This window comes from Ascaphus truei, chromosome 16 (genome assembly GCF_040206685.1).
Source record: "Ascaphus truei isolate aAscTru1 chromosome 16, aAscTru1.hap1, whole genome shotgun sequence".
Lineage (NCBI taxonomy): Eukaryota > Metazoa > Chordata > Amphibia > Anura > Ascaphidae > Ascaphus > Ascaphus truei.
The window spans coordinates 26163187-26181918 of record NC_134498.1 but is presented as its reverse complement, the minus strand read 5'-3'; the positions used below and the strand labels follow the sequence as shown (position 1 = coordinate 26181918).

At 39.9% G+C, this 18732-nt stretch overlaps 1 protein-coding gene across 1 annotated transcript in view; it reads left to right on the top strand.

Annotated features, from left to right (window-relative positions):
* Window positions 1–346: 346 nt before the first annotated feature.
* KLHL4 (kelch like family member 4) overlaps window positions 347–18732 on the top strand; it is a 125748-nt gene continuing 107362 nt past the window's right edge. The window contains exon 1 of the mRNA XM_075572841.1: window positions 347–1099. Within this exon, the coding sequence (XP_075428956.1) occupies window positions 675–1099 (425 nt within the window). The 5' untranslated portion in view covers window positions 347–674. The remainder of the gene's footprint in view (window positions 1100–18732) is intronic.

Sequence of the window (18732 nt, the reverse complement as noted above, 5' to 3'; positions counted from 1 at the left end):
TCCATAAAAATGCTGCATGACTTAAAGCAGAAACATATCAAAATAATTGCATTGTCTAATGTGTAAGCAAAATACACCTGATTAAACTTCCTACAAACCTGGGAATAATTTAGCAATACATTGCTTCATGAATCATCACAACATGTGCAATGGAAGAAATTAAAGGTTCACCAAGTAATAATCCTTTATAGAGTGCAACATGGTTTATTAGCAGGCTCTACCCCCTGGGAATTAAAGCATTGCTACTATATTTTGATGTGCTTCTCTGCATCTTAAGTTGCAGCCTGGGCTCTCAGGAGATCATGTGAGGCTGTGCTACAGTATGTATTAGAACGCCTCTGTGATAAAGCTGCCAGAGTGTGAACCTAGCAGCTGGGTAGTGGTATGGTGGCTACTTTCCTGTACACAGCTGATTTACTTGGTTAAGGTCTGACCTCATCATCATCATGCTGCCAGTATGGGATCCCACCAACACAGTTAGCACAGTAGCTTAGCATGGACTTAAGGTGCATGCAGTATGCTACAGAAAGAGAACTAAATATTCTTCCCTTGGTGTTTTAAAAAAGGTACAGACACACTGCAAGAGAAGTGACAACAGAGGAGTCATAACATTGCTGGGGGGGAAAGATCCCAGTGTTTTTTTTTTTTCTTTTTCTTCTTTGTTTCTTGCAAATATGTCAGTGTCTGGCAAGAAAGAGTTTGATGTGAAGCAGATCCTCAGGCTGCGTTGGAGATGGTTCAGCCACGCTTCCCAGGGATCTCCAGGAGGCACTGGTGGTGGCTGCCTCCAGCAGGAAGGATATGAACACAGAGGAACACCGGTTCATAATAGGTTGAAAAGCCACTCACGGGACAGGAACGGGCTGAAGAAAAACAGCAGCCCAGTCCACAATATACTGGCACCGGTGCCAGGTCCAACCCCTGTACACCATCGATCTATTCAGTCCTGGCACCAGCAAAACATCATAGAACATTTGCAGGCAAGTGAGGATATTCCCAAAGCCAGAACCGGGGAGAAACTGGGGAAAGAAGAAGACAACTGCAGCACACAGGAGGTACAGTTAATCAAAGAGGAACCTTCAGAGACAGCTACTGACAGGTAGGAGTTTGGGGGGTCTTCCTTGTGCCATGCAGTGTAGTAGTCCCAAAGACACATGCATGTTCACAACAAGGGTGCACTAATTACAACATGGTGATTTTAAATACAATGGAATGCATAAAGTGCTGTTGATAGCTCTTTCCATATATTATGTTAATTTAGAAGAGACAAAACTATAACAAATAACTTTATGGATGGAGTGCCTTGTAATGTAATTACTGTATTACAGAATAGATGTCTCTTACTGCTTTCAGAAGGGTCTGCTCTTGCTTTTATTCTGTGTGATCTTGCCAGCACAGAGGAGCTGGAACTGATTCATTTGCTGTATTCAGTTTATGTGCATTTCACTGACAAAGAACAAAAACAAATGAAACTATTTGTCTGTTTGTGATGTGATATGTACAGAGAAGCTTTAACAAAAGGGGAGAAGATGGAGGACACACTGATTGTTTGCAGTGATCTGCCAGCTTTCCTCCTGATTCATCTTCTTGCCTCTATCTGTGCAATTAACCTTGAGCCATGTGAAAAATGGAACTTTACTCGGCTCTTACAATGGTTTATTTCGAAGCACATTGCATTGGCTGTGGGTCTGCTTTGTAGAGAAGGTGAAGGCTCTGTGCAGTGATGGTAATAAAATCCTAGTCCCAGAGTAAAGCTATCTTGATGCAGAGATTGTCAGGCAATTAATAAAAAATGAAGTGATTCCAAGAGAACAGGTTTTTCATGAGCACATTGTGCCCAGAATGAAATGCAGCAGGTTATGTTACTGTATATATCTGTGAGACCAAACAGTTAGATTGATGCATTCCCTCTGAGCACAATCAATCAGTAATCTTTCACATTGTGTCAAGGTGCAGGCAGTAGGTTAAAGAGTGTTGCATATTATTGTAGTTTAAAGACATTTTCCAGCACAGTTTGCAGTATCTTGCAGACGAACAAGGCATACGCGGACTGTGTATATAGTGGTAGCAAGTGTACAGGGCTAGCCAGGAAGAGCACAGCCCAATAAATTGATTGAAATACAATATGAGCTTCCAAGATCACTCAGCTCACGTATTTCTAATAACAAACTGGACCCCAACAAAATGTTTTCAGTGGTTTTAAACACAGAGGGGGCAATAAATGGTAACAGTGCTGCTGTGGTGCTTTATATTGCATGAGAAATAAATAATGTTGTCTGCTTTGAAATCAACATATACGATTGGGTTACAATTGCATTATTCATATTCTTCAAGTTTCTGTAAACTTGCTGTATTTAATTTCACCACTCTTAAAATGTGTACTTGTTCCTAGAATTAGGTTCGTTTTCAATTGAGTTGTTTTTTTGTCTCTCTCTCTCTCTCTCAAGGCAGAAAACAATAAATAGCACAAGAAAATATAAGCTTTAAAACTATTTGCAACATTATTCATCAAATTTTATTTCAAAACATTGTGAACACAGTATACAGGCTACATTAAGCAAATGCTTGCATGATGTGCAGTTTACATTGATTATTACCATGTACAAACAAATCAGCTCTACTCAATTTTACTATCGTATTCAGAATTATGCACGTTATATAGCATGTACAGTATTTATGTACTGTAATACATATTGTATATTATTTTGTGGTGTTTTCAAGCCTATTGTTTACTTTATTAAAGACTACACACTAAAAACACTATATACAACAAAATTGTGGTACCAAGTTAAAACTCACAGTGAAATTATACGGTATTAATGATACAAAATCAGATATGTTCGTAATTGAACCGTAAGCTGCACAGCTGTATACGATTTGAAATGTTATATTGACTCAACTAATGGAGTGTCTGATTTCATTAATTAACACATCGAATAATGCAAAAAAAAGTGTTAAGCACATTGCTGATTGCTCCAAATCCTGAGGCCCAGGCACATATGTGGCATCTCTGTAATATTGTGTCCAAGTGGAAAGATGTGCAATTTATTTTAAAACCATTGACCATTGATCACAGTTTTCTTTTTTTAAAGAACTCAAGATAGCTGCTCATCCGTTATCATCTATGAGTCTGTAGGACTTACTATGCACTTTTGCTATAATACGGGCTTAGCTAAGGTAAATCAGTTTATTAAAGAAGTACTGTAGCTTCAATGCCAGCATTAGCTGCAAAGTCTAAATTAAAGCAGCACTTCCTATTCGGATTGCCCCCAACAGTATTATGCATAGTTTGCTCACCCTCAATGCTGCTATTATATATTGTACGTCAATTTTTTTCTATTTCAAAAATAACTTTATTTCACACAAATTCATTTTATATAGCGCTTTTCTCTCAATAGGACTCAAAGCGCTTTGTAATTATGATGCAACGTATGTACGCAACGCTGTACATAGAAGTTTACTGGCACAGTCCTTGCTCCAAGGAGCTTACTATCTACTGTATCTTTCGGTGCCTGAGACACAAGGAGATAAAGTGACTTGTCTAGGGTCAAAAAGAGCAGACACCGTGATGCGAATCAGGTTCCTCTGCTTCAAAGTCAGTGTTATTGTTACCACAATCAACGCCACTCATTTGGAAGATAATGATATTTGGGGGGGGGGGGGAGTGGGGGAGGGCTTTTGTGGTTTCGTATTTGTTATTTTCTCTGTCAGCTGTGTTGTCTGGAGGTAATTCTCAAGAATGTAAAACAGCACCGAAGAAGCATCCTTAAAAAAAAACCCTTTCATTTAAAAAACACAGATAAACCAAACAGACAAGACAGCTACTGTATGCTGATTTATGCAGCACCTGCCTTGCTGGAACTGACAGTAGAAGCCTTCCTGAGAGAAGGGAATTCATTGTTGATAAGGTTAGGGCATATAAGGAAGGGCAGTAGAGGTTGTGTTGATAAGGTTATGGCAGATTAGGCTGGGACATTTGGGGTTGTGTTAGGACAGATAAGAAGGGGCAGTTTGGGTTCTGTTAGGTCAGATTAGTAAGGGGCAGTTGGGGTTGTGTTAGGGCAGATTAGAAGGGGCAGTTGGGGTTGTGTTAGGGCAGATTAAGAAGGGGCAGTTGGGGTTGTATTAGGGAAGATTAAGAAGGATCAGTTGGGGTTGTGTTAGGGCAGATTATGAAGGGGCAGTTGGGGTTGTGTTAGGGCAGATTAGTAAGGGGCAGTTGGGATTGTGTTAGGGCATATTAAGAAGGGGTTGGGGTTGTGTTAGGACAGATTAAGAAGGGGCAGTTGTATGTCTGATTACGCATGGTTTAAGATGCTAATCAACACTGATGACACCAAGCAATGTTAGTGTGACTGCTGTACTGTTCTACTTCCACTGCATCAAGTCATATCTGAATACCCCAAGATACAGAGACTGTTGATTTCCTTGGAACTGGAACTATTTCTACTGGATATCCAGGATTCCATTATTTTTGGACTCATTAGGCGCCGGTATCTCTTTTGTTTATTTGCTGTACTGCCACTGCCAAGATAGACATGAAAACACTTTTTTTCCTATAATTGGCTCCCGGGCATAACATCCAGAATCCATACTTTTTGGCAAACTCGCAAACACATATACATACTTTCAAACGTCAAAATATTTACTTGAGCGCTATAAAACTGCGACCATACATGCAAAAGCAACCACAACACAATACTGACCCATATCCAGATCTCTAATGCTCCGTCAAAGATCGTCATTTATTAGCCATTGTTAAACGTTTCTTATTTCTCTAGTGATAAGAGGGGAGTCTTTAGTTCAGAATTATTGTCAAATGCAAACACGTTGCACTGGGTATGTCCCTGGATTGTTCGTTTGGACAGAAGTATCCTAGCATTAGGTAATAACATACACATTCTGTGATGTACTGTATATAAATATACAATATTTGATACTTTAGGTAAACTTATCTTTCAATAAAATATTTTAATAAATATTAAAATTTTAATTTAAAACTTGTTTTAAGTCAAAATATCATGATAGTAGTTGTCTTTCCTTAGAACTGTCCTAAATGCATGGGTGGTAATAAACTGTGAATGTTGTGGCCTGACGACCCGTGACGTGTGTCAGCCCATGTGCATCAGCAATCATGTCCTAATGTTCTTTCTAATGTGTGTGTTTGACCAACTGTTAACAAGAAGCCACTTTCCTAAGTTTTGCTTTGATGTCTAGCGCAGGAGAGGCCAACTCCAGCCCTCAAGGGCCACCAACCAGGTCGGGTTTTAAGGATATCCCTGCTTCAGCACAGGTGGCTCAGTCAATTACTGATTTAGCAACCTATGCTGAGGCAGGGATATCCTTAAAACCTTAGTGGCTCTTTAGGACTGGAGTTGGCCACTCTTGGTCTAGCGTTTATTCCCATTATGTCACGTGTGCAGTATTACTGCTGTTAAGTGCTATGTATATGGATGGCATTATACAAATGCCGATATACATACAGTATATATATATATAACCAATATCTTTTGGTAGACTATGTAAAAACCAAACACAATTCCAGATACTGTACTTGCATATATCCTGGAAGGTACGTGTATTAGTACAATCCTTTATGTTTATACATGTAACGGGTTTTCTGTATGGCCTGACCCCCCCCAATCTCATATTGGCCCATGTGGTCTAACCAGCCCCATTACATGGTCGTGTCTGGTGGTGCACCTGTTGGCAACAGGACTCCTGAGTCTCCCGCATGATGGTGTTTGGGGATTGTCAACCCAGACAGGCAGCTGAGGTAGTGTGTGTGAGTCCTACCTATATCCAGTGCAGCGCCTCCACCTCATCAGGATCCCTGCGTCCGCATGGGGATGGTTCTGATGAGGAACTCCTCTGTGGTGCCTTCCTCTGCAGAGTAATTCCAGACTCATACATGAGGGTATCTTTTATCAAGGACATCTTTATTGATCTTGTATGGGCAAGCTGCCCCTCACAGCTAGCAGCTCAGCCGATCATCTCTCTGCTGCACTCCATTAGGAAGGTTCCTTCTCCTCTAATAAAGTTGCTCTCCACCTCTCCCCTCAAGGAGATTCACCAGCTTGTCCCTCTGCTTTGAGCTGCACAGACTCACAGCTCTTGCATCAGACACTGCAACACTGTTGCAGACCTCCACATGACTCTCCTGAACAGAGTCAAGACACCAACAGAACTGAACTAACTAACTTTAGGCAGTGCTTTATCTTATATCACCTCCAGAAAACAGACACCCTCTGTGTCACTGAGTGGACACAAAGCATGTTGTCACTTCCTTTGGGACATATGACACCTCACCAGGGTTTGAGGGCAAACCTCCATGATTGTTGCTGGCAATCCTGCATACTTACCAGGTTTACTGCCAGCATGAGAAAGAGATGTGTACACCAATTTTACACATGGCTACATACAATACATTCTCCAAGAGTATGTCAATGTGTGAGTACTGCAAGTCTGTGATAGCTGTACAAATACCTGCAGGTATTTCACATTCTGCATTTATTCTAAACAATTTTAATAAAAATGTAGAATCAACATTTTTTTCAGCTGACAAGTTTTTACCTGGAGCGTTAGTCAGTCTGCGAAACTGTGGGGAACGGGAAATGGAAAAGAAGGCAGCACATTTATAGAGACAGATGTATTCCTACTGCAGGTGTGAAAAGCACAATACAGAATCTGTACCTTAATGCTGAGGTCATGTATTTATATTCATGCAAATACGTTGCACTGAGTATGTCCCGGGATTGTTCCTTTTGGACAGAAGTATCCTAGCATTAGGTAATAACATACACATTCTGTGATGTACTGTATATAAATATACAATATTTGATACTTTAGGAAAACGTATCTTTCAATAAAATATTTAAAAAAAAAGGGTGTTTTAAGCCAAAATATCATGATAGTAGTTATCATTCCGTAGAACTGTCCTAAATGCATGGGTGGTAATAAACTGTGAATGTTGTGGCCTGACGACGTGTGACGTGTGTCAGCCCATGTGCATCAGCAATCATGTCCTAATATTCTTTCTAATGTGTGTCTTTGGCCAACTGTTAGCAAGAAGCCACTTTCCTAAGTTTTGCTTTGATGTCTAGTGCAGGAGAGGCCAACTCCAGTCCTCAAGGGCCACCAACCAGGAGGTCGGGTTTTAAGGATATCCCTGCTTCAGCACAGGTGCTCAGTCAATGACTGATTTAGCAACCTATGCTGAGGCAGGGATATCCTTAAAACCTTAGTGGCTCTTTAGGACTGGAGTTGGCCACTCTTGGTCTAGCGTTTATTCCCATTATGTCACGTGTGCAGTATTACTGCTGTTAAGTGCTATGTATATGGATGGCATTATACAAAGGAAGATATACATATATATTACCAATCTCTTTTGGTAAACTATGTAAAAACCAAACACAATTCCTGATACTGTACTTGCATATACCCTGGAAGGTACGTGTATTAGTACAATCCTTTATGTTTATACAATACATTCTCCAAGAGTATGTCAATGTGTGAGTACTGCAAGTTTGTGATAGCTGTACAAATACCTGCAGGTATTTCACATTCTGCATTTATTCTAAACAATTTTAATAAAAATGTAGAATCAACATTTTTTTCAGCTGACAAGTTTTTACCTGGAGCGTTAGTCAGTCTGTGAAACTGTGGGGAACGGGAAATGGAAAAGTAGGCAGCACATTTATAGAGACAGATGTATTGGTACTGCAGGTGTGAAAAGCACAATACCGAATCTGTACCTTGCACCTTATTGCTGAGGTCATGTATTTATATTCATAATAACAGCACTCATGACAAACATTTTAGTTATGCTTCAGTATAACTATATAGATGCAGTTAGCAGGTCTATTAGAAAGTGAAAACTGGTGATGGTTGTGGTCATTTGAACTGGTCACTGTGTTATTTTGATGTCATCATAATGATGTCATCAAACATGTTGGCCACATGCTATGCTTTTTGGACAAACGACACGTTACATTTAGTGTGCTATTCATAAAAGCAAAGGGCTTCCAACATTAGCTTTCCATTCTATTTTTCTCTTATTAACATTATAAAATGTGCTCCTAATGTTTTAACCCCTTGAGTGTCCCATGATGTCATCACCATATCTTGGAAACTGGCACTCCAGGAGCCCCATTACAGAAGGGCTAACTCATGGGCTTTTTGCTCGGTTTCTAAGGGAGACGAATGCGATCTGGCTGGATAAGGAGGAACAGAAGAAGAGGTCTTCTCTTATGCTTACCTCACCAGTGGCGTTGCGATGACATCATTCCTCCGACGAGTGGTCCCGTGATCAGAATGTCCCAGAGAGGCTGGATCACTCTGGTACTGTGGCCCAATGCACTCGAAGGGTTCAGGGCCATAAGAATCTCCCCACCCCCACCAAAAAAATGTTTTGTGCATAAATAAACAAAAAATATTTCAGTAAAATTTTAGGGCGGGGAAAAGGCAACTATGAAATTTGGCAAAATTAGTGATAAAAGTGCTGCAGCATTTGTTCATTTCTTTCTTTAATACTGAAGGTGCAAGATGTATATTGATATGTAATATAGAACTGGCATAATTGATAATGAAAGACTTCCGTTATTAACCCCATAGCAACCACAGTGATCATGATGAAATAGCAACTAAAGGGTTAATAATTCAGGTACCTGGACAAGCAATTAACCATTCCTGCCTCCTCCCCCGGCGGCCTACACTACCACCCCAGAACACCTAACCCCATTGGATTATATCAAATAGCACAAGAATTAGTCATTTTGTTAAAAAGAAAATTCTATTTTTCCGAAGAAAGCTCCAAATGTTTGCTTGGAGCGACCGCTGCTTCTTCACTCTTTACTGGATAGGGTGGAGTGTGTGTCTGCTACGGAGATGTGGAAAACTATCTAAAATGCCCAAAATTGTTAGCCTTTTTCAATTCTTTGCGACACTAAGCCTCAAAGGGTTAATAAGGTAGCAAAATTAGTGTTCGATTTTGCATCTTTGTAAGCTTTCAGCGAAATAACGTGGGGCAGTGAACAAAACACGATGTGTGCGGCCTTTCTGTAGTCTCAGTATTGAGCAAAGCTAGCGGGTTTAGAGACTTTTGAAAATGATCATATTAAGCAACATTGCACATCGACCAATGTTTGGCTTGTGGACTTTGCCAGGGTTGACATTTTTTTGGGGTGGTTAAAAAAAAAGAACACATTTCGCTTGGCTCAGCACTTTGGACTGTCTTTACACATTACTATTTGGCTCCTTCTAACATTTTATTTAAAAAAAAAATGTCCGAAGCCACCACTTTGGAGTATATTGAATAGGGCCCCAAGTATTCTGTCTGTCTTCACTTCTTCATTAAGGAAGTGTGCTGCTGTATATATAGTTAATATAGGCTCATAGAATTTAATGAACTATTGTCAGAATGAACCCAGACATTCTACTTCTAATTGACATTAATTAAATACAGATGATAGCACTAACTGCATAAACCTATTAGTAATTTGAACTTGGATTGCCTCAAAGTGACATACAAAATAAAGTGTAAGATGAAGGTACTGTATATACAAATATGAAAAGATCACGACTGAAATGTGTATATAAACATGTACATTTTAAGCACGTACAGTATTTAACGTAATTCATTTCCACTCAAAATATAACTAACTGATTTTAGGTACTGTAATGATATAATTTGTTAAATGCCTTCTTTCATATGCCATGCTGCTGTACATTATCCTATGCTTCATAGTATGGTGCAGAAAAGGACACAGGTGCAGTATTCATGTTTGTATGCAGTGCTAGCACTCATAGTTCTTGTGTTCTGTAAGCTAGTTCTCTGGTCTTGTTGAAGCATCAGTATCACCTGCAACTCAAATCTTGGTTGCACAACATTTCCCATTTAACAGGTGGCCTATGGGACTTATTATCAAAACCATCCCTAGTGAAGATGAAAGGGTCCGCAAGGTAGAAGTGAAGTTGAACCAAGGAGTTATGTGGACTCTTGAGAACATTGTGATGCAACCAGCTAATCTGGAGCCGTGCATCCACCTGGCCACCCTTACCAGATGATTTGGCCAAAGGACTTTGATGCCAGTGGTACCGGCCGGTATCACCTCGTTATGTGGACATGAACTCTGCATTGTTATGTTATGTTTGTTTGCATGGAACATATGTTCCACATATTCTATTATATAGTGGTATCTCCAGATACCAGACGGGGAGTGTCCTGGAACAGGATTCCATATTTCTCTGCCTCCCTTTGCAGCTCATAGGATTCATGTCTCCATAGTTTAGCTGCCTGTTATTTTCCCTGTCCCAGCAGCTAGCTGCATGTGAAAAGGCAACATTATTGTTACATGTTGTTTACACAGCCCTAGTCAGTGTTGGTTGCCTGCAACCACCTATTCTCCAAGCTGAGAATGGGCTATTCTGCCCTCCCCCCTGTTTTGCTGACAGTCTGTCCCAAGACTATTCCTGTTACCCAGATTTCCCCACACTTCCTTTTCATTCTTGACTCTGGCTGAGTGAGTACCTTCATGTTACACTCCTATGGCAAGGCCATCTCTTTTTACCTGTAATTAACTACAAACTCACAACTACATAATATCCACAAGTGCCTGTATTTACTGCTGCTTTCCTAATAAAGTGAAGAAAATATAGCAGGACTTGGTGTGCTTTGGAAAGAGGGCTGAGTTAGAGGGATCTGGGGCTATTCATACATCACACGTGACCTTGGCTTCAGAATACAAACTTCATGCAGCAGCTTTGCACAATTTGTTCCGGTTTCTTTTTTAACATAGATTTACCTATTGTAAGAAAAAAATGTGCACGTGACACGTGCTACCTCTTAAAGGTGCTCATGTCCTCCTTTTCGCATCAGCAGTACACATGGCACATTGACAACCCAGAAATGTTATCAACAGAGAAATGGACAATGTAATTGACAAGATACTGACAATTTCCCCACGTACAGTACATCTCCGGTTGCTATGCTGTGAAGCGGTTTCTCCTTGTCAAGTGAAGTCTATTTGTTTGAATGGATCCCAGAGGCTTCCCTGACATAGAGAAGCGGCTTCATGATGCCTTAGTGCAAACCACAGACATGTATGTACTTTATATTTTTTTATTACCTATTGTATAGTTCACATTTTCTCATTCAAGTTTATTCCACTATTTTTTCCACTTGCTTTACTGTATTTGTCTAATTAGTGGGAGTCTGTTTCACATCTAAACACCTTCTCTAACCTTTAGACCTATACATTGTACATTCTATGAGGCTTGTACAGTGCCCTGGAACAAAAAAAGCATCATTGTATCCTTACTTCTTCTGGTAAATACTTTTACTACCCAACAACCAGCTGATCACTCCAACTGACTTCTTAGTTTGTTAACATCAGATATAATAACAGTCTGGGCAATTACTCCCATACTAGGTGGTATTTCTGTGACCTGAGTGCATCATTTTAAACTTTGAATCATAGCTGCCACACTCTTTATTACTCCTTAAGCCTACCCAGGCCAGTCATTATTGTGTTAGCCTAACCTGGGATGTCAAATAGTTTTCAGTTACAGAAATGTAATGTTCTTGCCCTACCAACCAATATGCAGTTTCATTAATAACAATGATGAAAGGGACCGGTCCCCAGTACTGAGCCCTCTGGCATTTCACTGGTTACTCATCTTCATGCTGAGTTTGACACAATATATCTGTTAAATCAATCTGTTGTTTGTCTATTGGTCAAACATTGAAATCCTTTAAGTTGAACGCCCACACTGCACAGCTTCTGGACACATCGTCTATATGGAGTAACAAAGATGTTACTGAAATCTCTATAGATCATCCTCTTTACCCTTATGATTACAACTAGTCTGAAAGACAAGAATTGAAGTGGGAAACACACCATGATGTCTCAATACAGCAATGAGGACAAACATTGTAATTATTGCATCATAGTACAACTGCTGTGAACCTATTTTGATATATTAAACAAGGTGATGGATCCTTTTACCTTTGATGGTATCAACCTACAGTTCTTCTTTAAAGCACAAAATATTACTATGGTACTGTTGAAGTCTTCATGACCTTTCACTACATTTCTTTGTTATTATTTTCTAATATATATATATATATATATATATATATATATATATATATATATATATATATATATAAAAACACAGAAAAAACAGGCGCACTCATAGCTTAAAAAGGTATAACAATATATTTATGGAGTCAAGGATTTAAAAATGCACACTCACAAACATAGCTTAATAAAAAGCATTTTTGAGTAAAACTCAGCCAGCCAGACGCAGGAACCCGGTAGCAGATGACTTTGGTATAGTGTCCGTGTAGGTACACTGCAGCAGCCTCTATGAACACCTCCGGAGCCCGGGGAACACGAGGGATGCCGCCTTCCTCTCAATCCTGCGTCACACAGTGAGTACTCAGCTCCAGATACTGCGAGAACTCAGTGACGTCAGTGGATTAGACCGGAAAAAGTTCCCATGTATGCAACGAGTGGACAGCTGAGAGTAATACTTCCAAAAACGCAATAAATTGCTGTAGCAAGCCAGTGAGTGGAAATATAATAAAACTGGGCAGTACACCTCCACACAACACTCTCTACGCGTTTCGTCTCAAAGAGACTTCATCAGGAGTTAAAAGCATAGATAGGGGACATAGTTTTATAGTAAGATGAACCAATCAGGGCAAAGAAGACTACTAATTGCTAATCAGGTACACAGGGTCAATGTAAGGATAATATTAACCCCTATATGTTCCAGAACACATATGGGCAAAGTGGACCAACAATACTAGAGAAAGTGACCAAATAAACAGATACATGTGATAACGTACAATTGAACAAATTAAATTAAAATGCATTTAAATACTACAACAAAATATAATATAACATCATACGACATAATGTTGCATCATCTGCAAAATCATATAATAATATAATAAACAGATGTTAGTAGAGAGATAACATTGATCCTAGTGATTTAAATAAATGGGTCTCTACTAAATAATACATATACAGAGATAATGATACAGAGATTCAGAGAGGCCAAAGTACAAAAGACAACAGAGTATATATATTGGAGAAACAAGAGAAAAAGCGCCCGATCCATGTGTAAAATCTGGTAACAAAATTTTAATAAAAAATCACAAGACAAATGCACACTCACAATTTGTCAATGCAAAATAAGCATTGTATGGGTAAACCCATGCGCCAACAAGTAGCTGCTCGCCGAATGTTTACTTCAGTACATCAGACCTCACTGCTACCGGTGCATCACAGTCAGATGTCTCTCCGGAAATTCAGGTATACAGTCTGTTGTTCCAGCATTAGATGCTGTGTGTGGCTCAGGGAATGTCCTCCCTCTCCTGGCAGCAGACGCACAAGCTATTCCACCAAACGTAGCTCCTTGAAACCACGTGCCCTACGCGTTTCTTCCGATTGACGGATTTCATCAGGGGATAACGTGCATTCTTATTGGGCTACTATTTAAAGGAGTTTCCATCCAATTACAAAATTCAAGTAAAATATGCCCAATATTGCCCTAAATTGGGTCATCTGTGCTAACCATATTGAGTTGTAATTGAACTACTTTGTACTTGGGGCTTGTTTGTCTCCCCTGGATCCGGTGGTGCCCCCAGCTGTCATCATTTCCTCGTGCCGCATTACGTGGTTCCGCCCGACGCTCCCATCATACAGGGAGCATGCGCACTGTGGCGGTTGCGGCTGCGACTTACCATCACTGAACTTTTGATGACTCTTCTTATTTGTGGACACTCTTTACTGCTGGACTCATGCTAAGTATTTCCTGCATCTTGCTTTGACTTTGTTGCTTATTACCTGTCAACTAGTTAACCTCTGTGTGTGCCAAATTATATTCATCTTTATTGCATATTTTTGCTGTTATGCACACACTGATTCAATACAGGGGTTGTTATTTCAGCAATTACTGACCGGCCGGTCAGAGTTGTAAGAGGCAAACATTGTTTGCTTCTACACTCTTATTACCCCTTGGTGCAGTTATTTTCATGTGCTAAGCACTCAGTACCACTACTTTTGTGTCTACATTATAGTTCAGTAGTATGCTCTCCTCCTAGACTAATTTAAATTCAGTAACAGCTTATTTCAGCTTGTTATGTTTGTCTTTAAGGAGTTTCAGTATTATCCTACAGCAGGTAGGACACCACCGCTCCCTTTTAACCCATGTATGTTTATTTGTATTTGTGATTAATAAATTTTGTTACTTTTGTATGCTAGAGTGCTATCAGGGGATTCTCTTTTTTCTGTGTTGGTTTTCATATTATTCCTATCCCCAGCACCGCCAGTGGTGTTATTATTTACACCTCATTGAACTGGTTTTAGCACAGTTTATTGATATAGGTCTGTTGCAGGCTTGTTTGTGTATCATATATATACATACACACACACACGTTTATATTGTGATGCATCTGTCACATTACAGGGTCTTTTGTCCCATATTCAAGGCAGGAAACTTTAGAGTTCTTGAACAAAATGTCAGGTATCCACAAGACGCGGCAATGCAGAGCACAGCGGAACAATAGGACTCCACAGGATCCAGCAGTGTGGTTAAAAATTTCTTTATTGGTACATCATGGTGCAGACAGGAATAGGGACAAAAATCTCCTTCTCTTACGCGTTTCACGCCTGTGCTGCGCTTCGTCTGTGGAGTCCTATTGTTCCGCTGTGCTCTGCATTGCCACGCCTTGTGGATACCTGACATTCCATTCAACCCCGCAGAAGCACGCTTACAAGAAGAAAACGGGAACGGTTCACGTGAGTTACTAAACATTACCATAGCATTGGGAGGTATACTACAGGTGTTCATAGGCGTTTCAAGACTTGGTCCACATTGGGAGTGATGTGGTGGAGCTTATCTATCTCCATTAGCAACACTCACCAGGACATTACATATATGTCAATATTGTACGCCCACCTATATACCTAAGTACTCACCTGCATATTACCAACCCGTTTGATTATTCCTCTTCAATCTCAGCAATTGTGACTGATAACATGTTTATAACCTAGGGTCATTAGAACACTATTATTGAACTTTGTTCTTTTACCTTGAGTTCTTGAACAAGGTTTTATTAGAAGGGCATACTCAAACAAATAATAGACACACTGTCCCTTTAAATAAGCAAAACCATAAAAATAATAACCTACTCCTTTTTAGGAGACTGACTGCACAGCAGGTCTCTCTCTAATTGGCTAGCCAGCTAAACTGGTTACCAGCCCAAAACACACTCCTGTTTAGAGGTAGAATATATACGACAATATCAAAGTCCTTATCTGTTTGGTGTTGGAACTCGGTCCCAAAAGAGTCCAGGAAATCCCTCTGTATACAGAAACCTGGACAGGACAGCTCTGCTCACTCAGCAGCAAGGGGTTCTGGGAAATGACATGCAAATGAGCACACAGTGTCACTTTTTGCCTCAATAACCATTTTTAACGTGGTTCCCTATAGGCTCAAAGCTGTGACCATGCAGCAAGCTTAAGCCTATAGGGAACCATGTTAAAAATGGTTATTGAGGCATGTCATTTCCCAGAATCCCTTGCTGCAGTGGAAGTGCTGTATGCTGGGTGATAATGGGGAAAGGCGGGGTTGCAGACCTGCCTAAGACATGCAGATGAGCATACAGCTATATTTGCATATTTGCTTTCCTGTGGAGGGTTTTTGTCACTTTTTTTACTCACCATAACTTAACTCAGTATTATGGTTTAGCCTATCCCATAGCCTCTCTTGCATTCCCAGTAAAATCAACCCCACACTGATGATACCCATCAAGGTCGAAACAGCTGTCTGTGGGTGGTTTTCTGGGTATGTACCTTAACCCTGGCTGTGCTCAAAGCTGTGACCATGCAGCAAGCTTAAGCCTATAGGGAACCATGTTAAAAATGGTTATTGAGGCAAAAAGTGACACTGTGTGCTCATTTGCATGTCATTTCCCAGAATCCCTTGCTGCAGTGGAAGTGCTGTATGCTGGGTGATAATGGGGAAAGGCGGGGTTGCAGACCTGCCTAAGACATGCAGATGAGCATACAGCTATATTTGCATATTTGCTTTCCTGTGGAGGGTTTTTGTCACTTTTTTTACTCACCATAACTTAACTCAGTATTATATATATATATATATATATATATATATATATATATATATATATATATACACACACACACACACACACACACACACACACACACACACACACACACACACACACACACACACACACACACACACACACACACACACACACTGTGTGTGTGTGTGTGTGTGTGTGTGTGTGTGTGTGTGTGTGTGTGTGTGTGTGTGTGTGTGTTTCTTTGACAATGGGACCTCTAATCCACTGAGGTTACCATTTAGTAGTTAAAAATAAAACTGTACATGATAACATGTTTTATAGCTCAATAGAATAGGCAGACGCATTTATGGGAGAAAGGGAAATATGTCAAGACTGTAACCCTATACCTTCAACAATATATGTACAGATATGAGTCACACATTGGCCATTATGACATGTTGCCATACTTTACATTACAAATGGGTCCGAAGGAAGATCTATATTATGGGTTTTCTGATGACAGCTTATGTTATCAGTGTGACTTATGGAAAAGGTCATTGCTGTGTAACAAAAGTGCTAGGACAGGTCTGAAGGCAAGGCTTAGTTAGTAAAGGCACTGACTGAAAATCAATGACTGAAGCACTTGGTTCAAGCTTCTTGTAACATTGGGCAACTCACTTCACACTGTGCCTCAGGCATCAAACATAGGGGCAGATACGCAGAACTGCACTAAATAAGGGCAAATAACGTTACCTTACATAATTAGGTATTGGACCTTATTTTTCTCTTTATTAACAGGTATCCGCAAGGCTAATTATAATATACATAAATAAAGTCTGTTAGCAAAACCACCATTGTTATGTTAGAGATAGAACAATGGTGCTCACAGTGCTGTATGTGTGCTTCTATGGAAGGGGAGAACACTGGGTATTAAGGCATCATAGATTATGTACTCAGTCCATAAAGATGGGGTGGGGGGCACCAGAAAGCCCTGAAGGTTGGGGAAGCAGCCCTAGGGCAACCTCCTTCACCTCATTGGGATAGCCCCCTTTTTTAGGTACTCACTCCTTGTGGCCTCCAGAGTCTCCCTTCCAATGCGTGCCGCCGTGTGGTTCAAATGCAGAGATATGGTTGTGTAGCGCACAGCATCCAAAAAACGAAGGCAGGTCTGGCGAAAACTTTCTTTATTTGAAGCAAGGCATAAAAAGAGGGACGCAGCCCTTCAACGCGTTTCGTGCAAAGCACTTTGTCAAGAAGTGCCTTTACACGATATACAGCCACTTAAATACAGGAGATCGCTCAACTCTCGCGAGATGCGATGACATCATCAGACCGCTATTAACCAATGAGACAACCATACCCCGCGCATGCGCGACGCGATCGAGCCCTGCACAACAACAATCATGGCAAACCATCTGTCTCACTGCAGTTGCGTGTATCTCAGCTGGTAGACACACCGCTAATCAGGAGACCAGCCCTGGCTGCTTAAACCGTGCATACCGGACCCTCCGCCCCGCGCATGTGCAAATAGGTGCTCTCAAATGCCTTCCCTATTGATGAATCAACGCATACGAGCCGCCAAAAATAATATGGCATACTCACATACATCGTCCCACCAAGAGAGGCAATAACCAATTAATACAATACATATATAAAAAAACGATCTATTTCTACACATACTGCGATGAGTTCGGCCATCAATGTAACCATATATCAAAACATGAAATATAAATTTTTATTGTCTATAAATAAAACTAAACTAAACTTAAAAATGACCTTAAAATGAAAAGTATACTGCTATACTCATGTAAAAACAAATGTGCTCCCTACTGATGACTGATGATCATTGTATCTAAATAAAGCAGTACTTGAATATTAATGTTTTACTGTTGTGGAGAACCCAATAGGAAAAAACATGAGTGACAATAGAGAACATCTATTCACACAATTATATACATGAAGCATTAGTATGAATTATTATGCTATGAGGTAACAACAATATAATACACTTGGTTGTTATATATTCGTGCCTGTTTTTGAGCAAATATTTTTCCCCATATTGGATATTTTATGTCATTAGTATAGTTAATAACAGTTTTTATCCCCATCTAATCAAGTGTTTATTCACAAAAGAATACTAAATCACTTATGCAGATTATTTTAAGTCCACATTGAATATTTCAATATATCAAGATGTGAAATAAGTTTACACTTCAATATATCAAGTTATCAAGAGATCAGGTCGGTTCCCATGGACAATTATCAGATTAATATAATATTCATTAGTATACTCAACAATTTTTATATACATATGGACAACAACCATCTCTGCCCTAACATTCATACTTATTTTAAGAAATGGTTTATTGTCCACTCCACATTGATTCCCTCCGGGAACCTTGTTCTGAGTGTAAAAATCCAAAAGGACTCTCTACAATTCAGAGTATTGAGAATATCACCCCCTCTCTCTGGTTTTTTAACTTTCTCTAGACCCATGAACGAAAAGTTCCTAATGCTGCCCTTGCTGCATAGTGTAAAGTGCTTTGATACAGGATGTTCCAGATCCCCTTTACGAATTAGTCTACAATGTTCTTGCATTCTTATTTTCAGAGCTCTCGTAGTTCTACCAA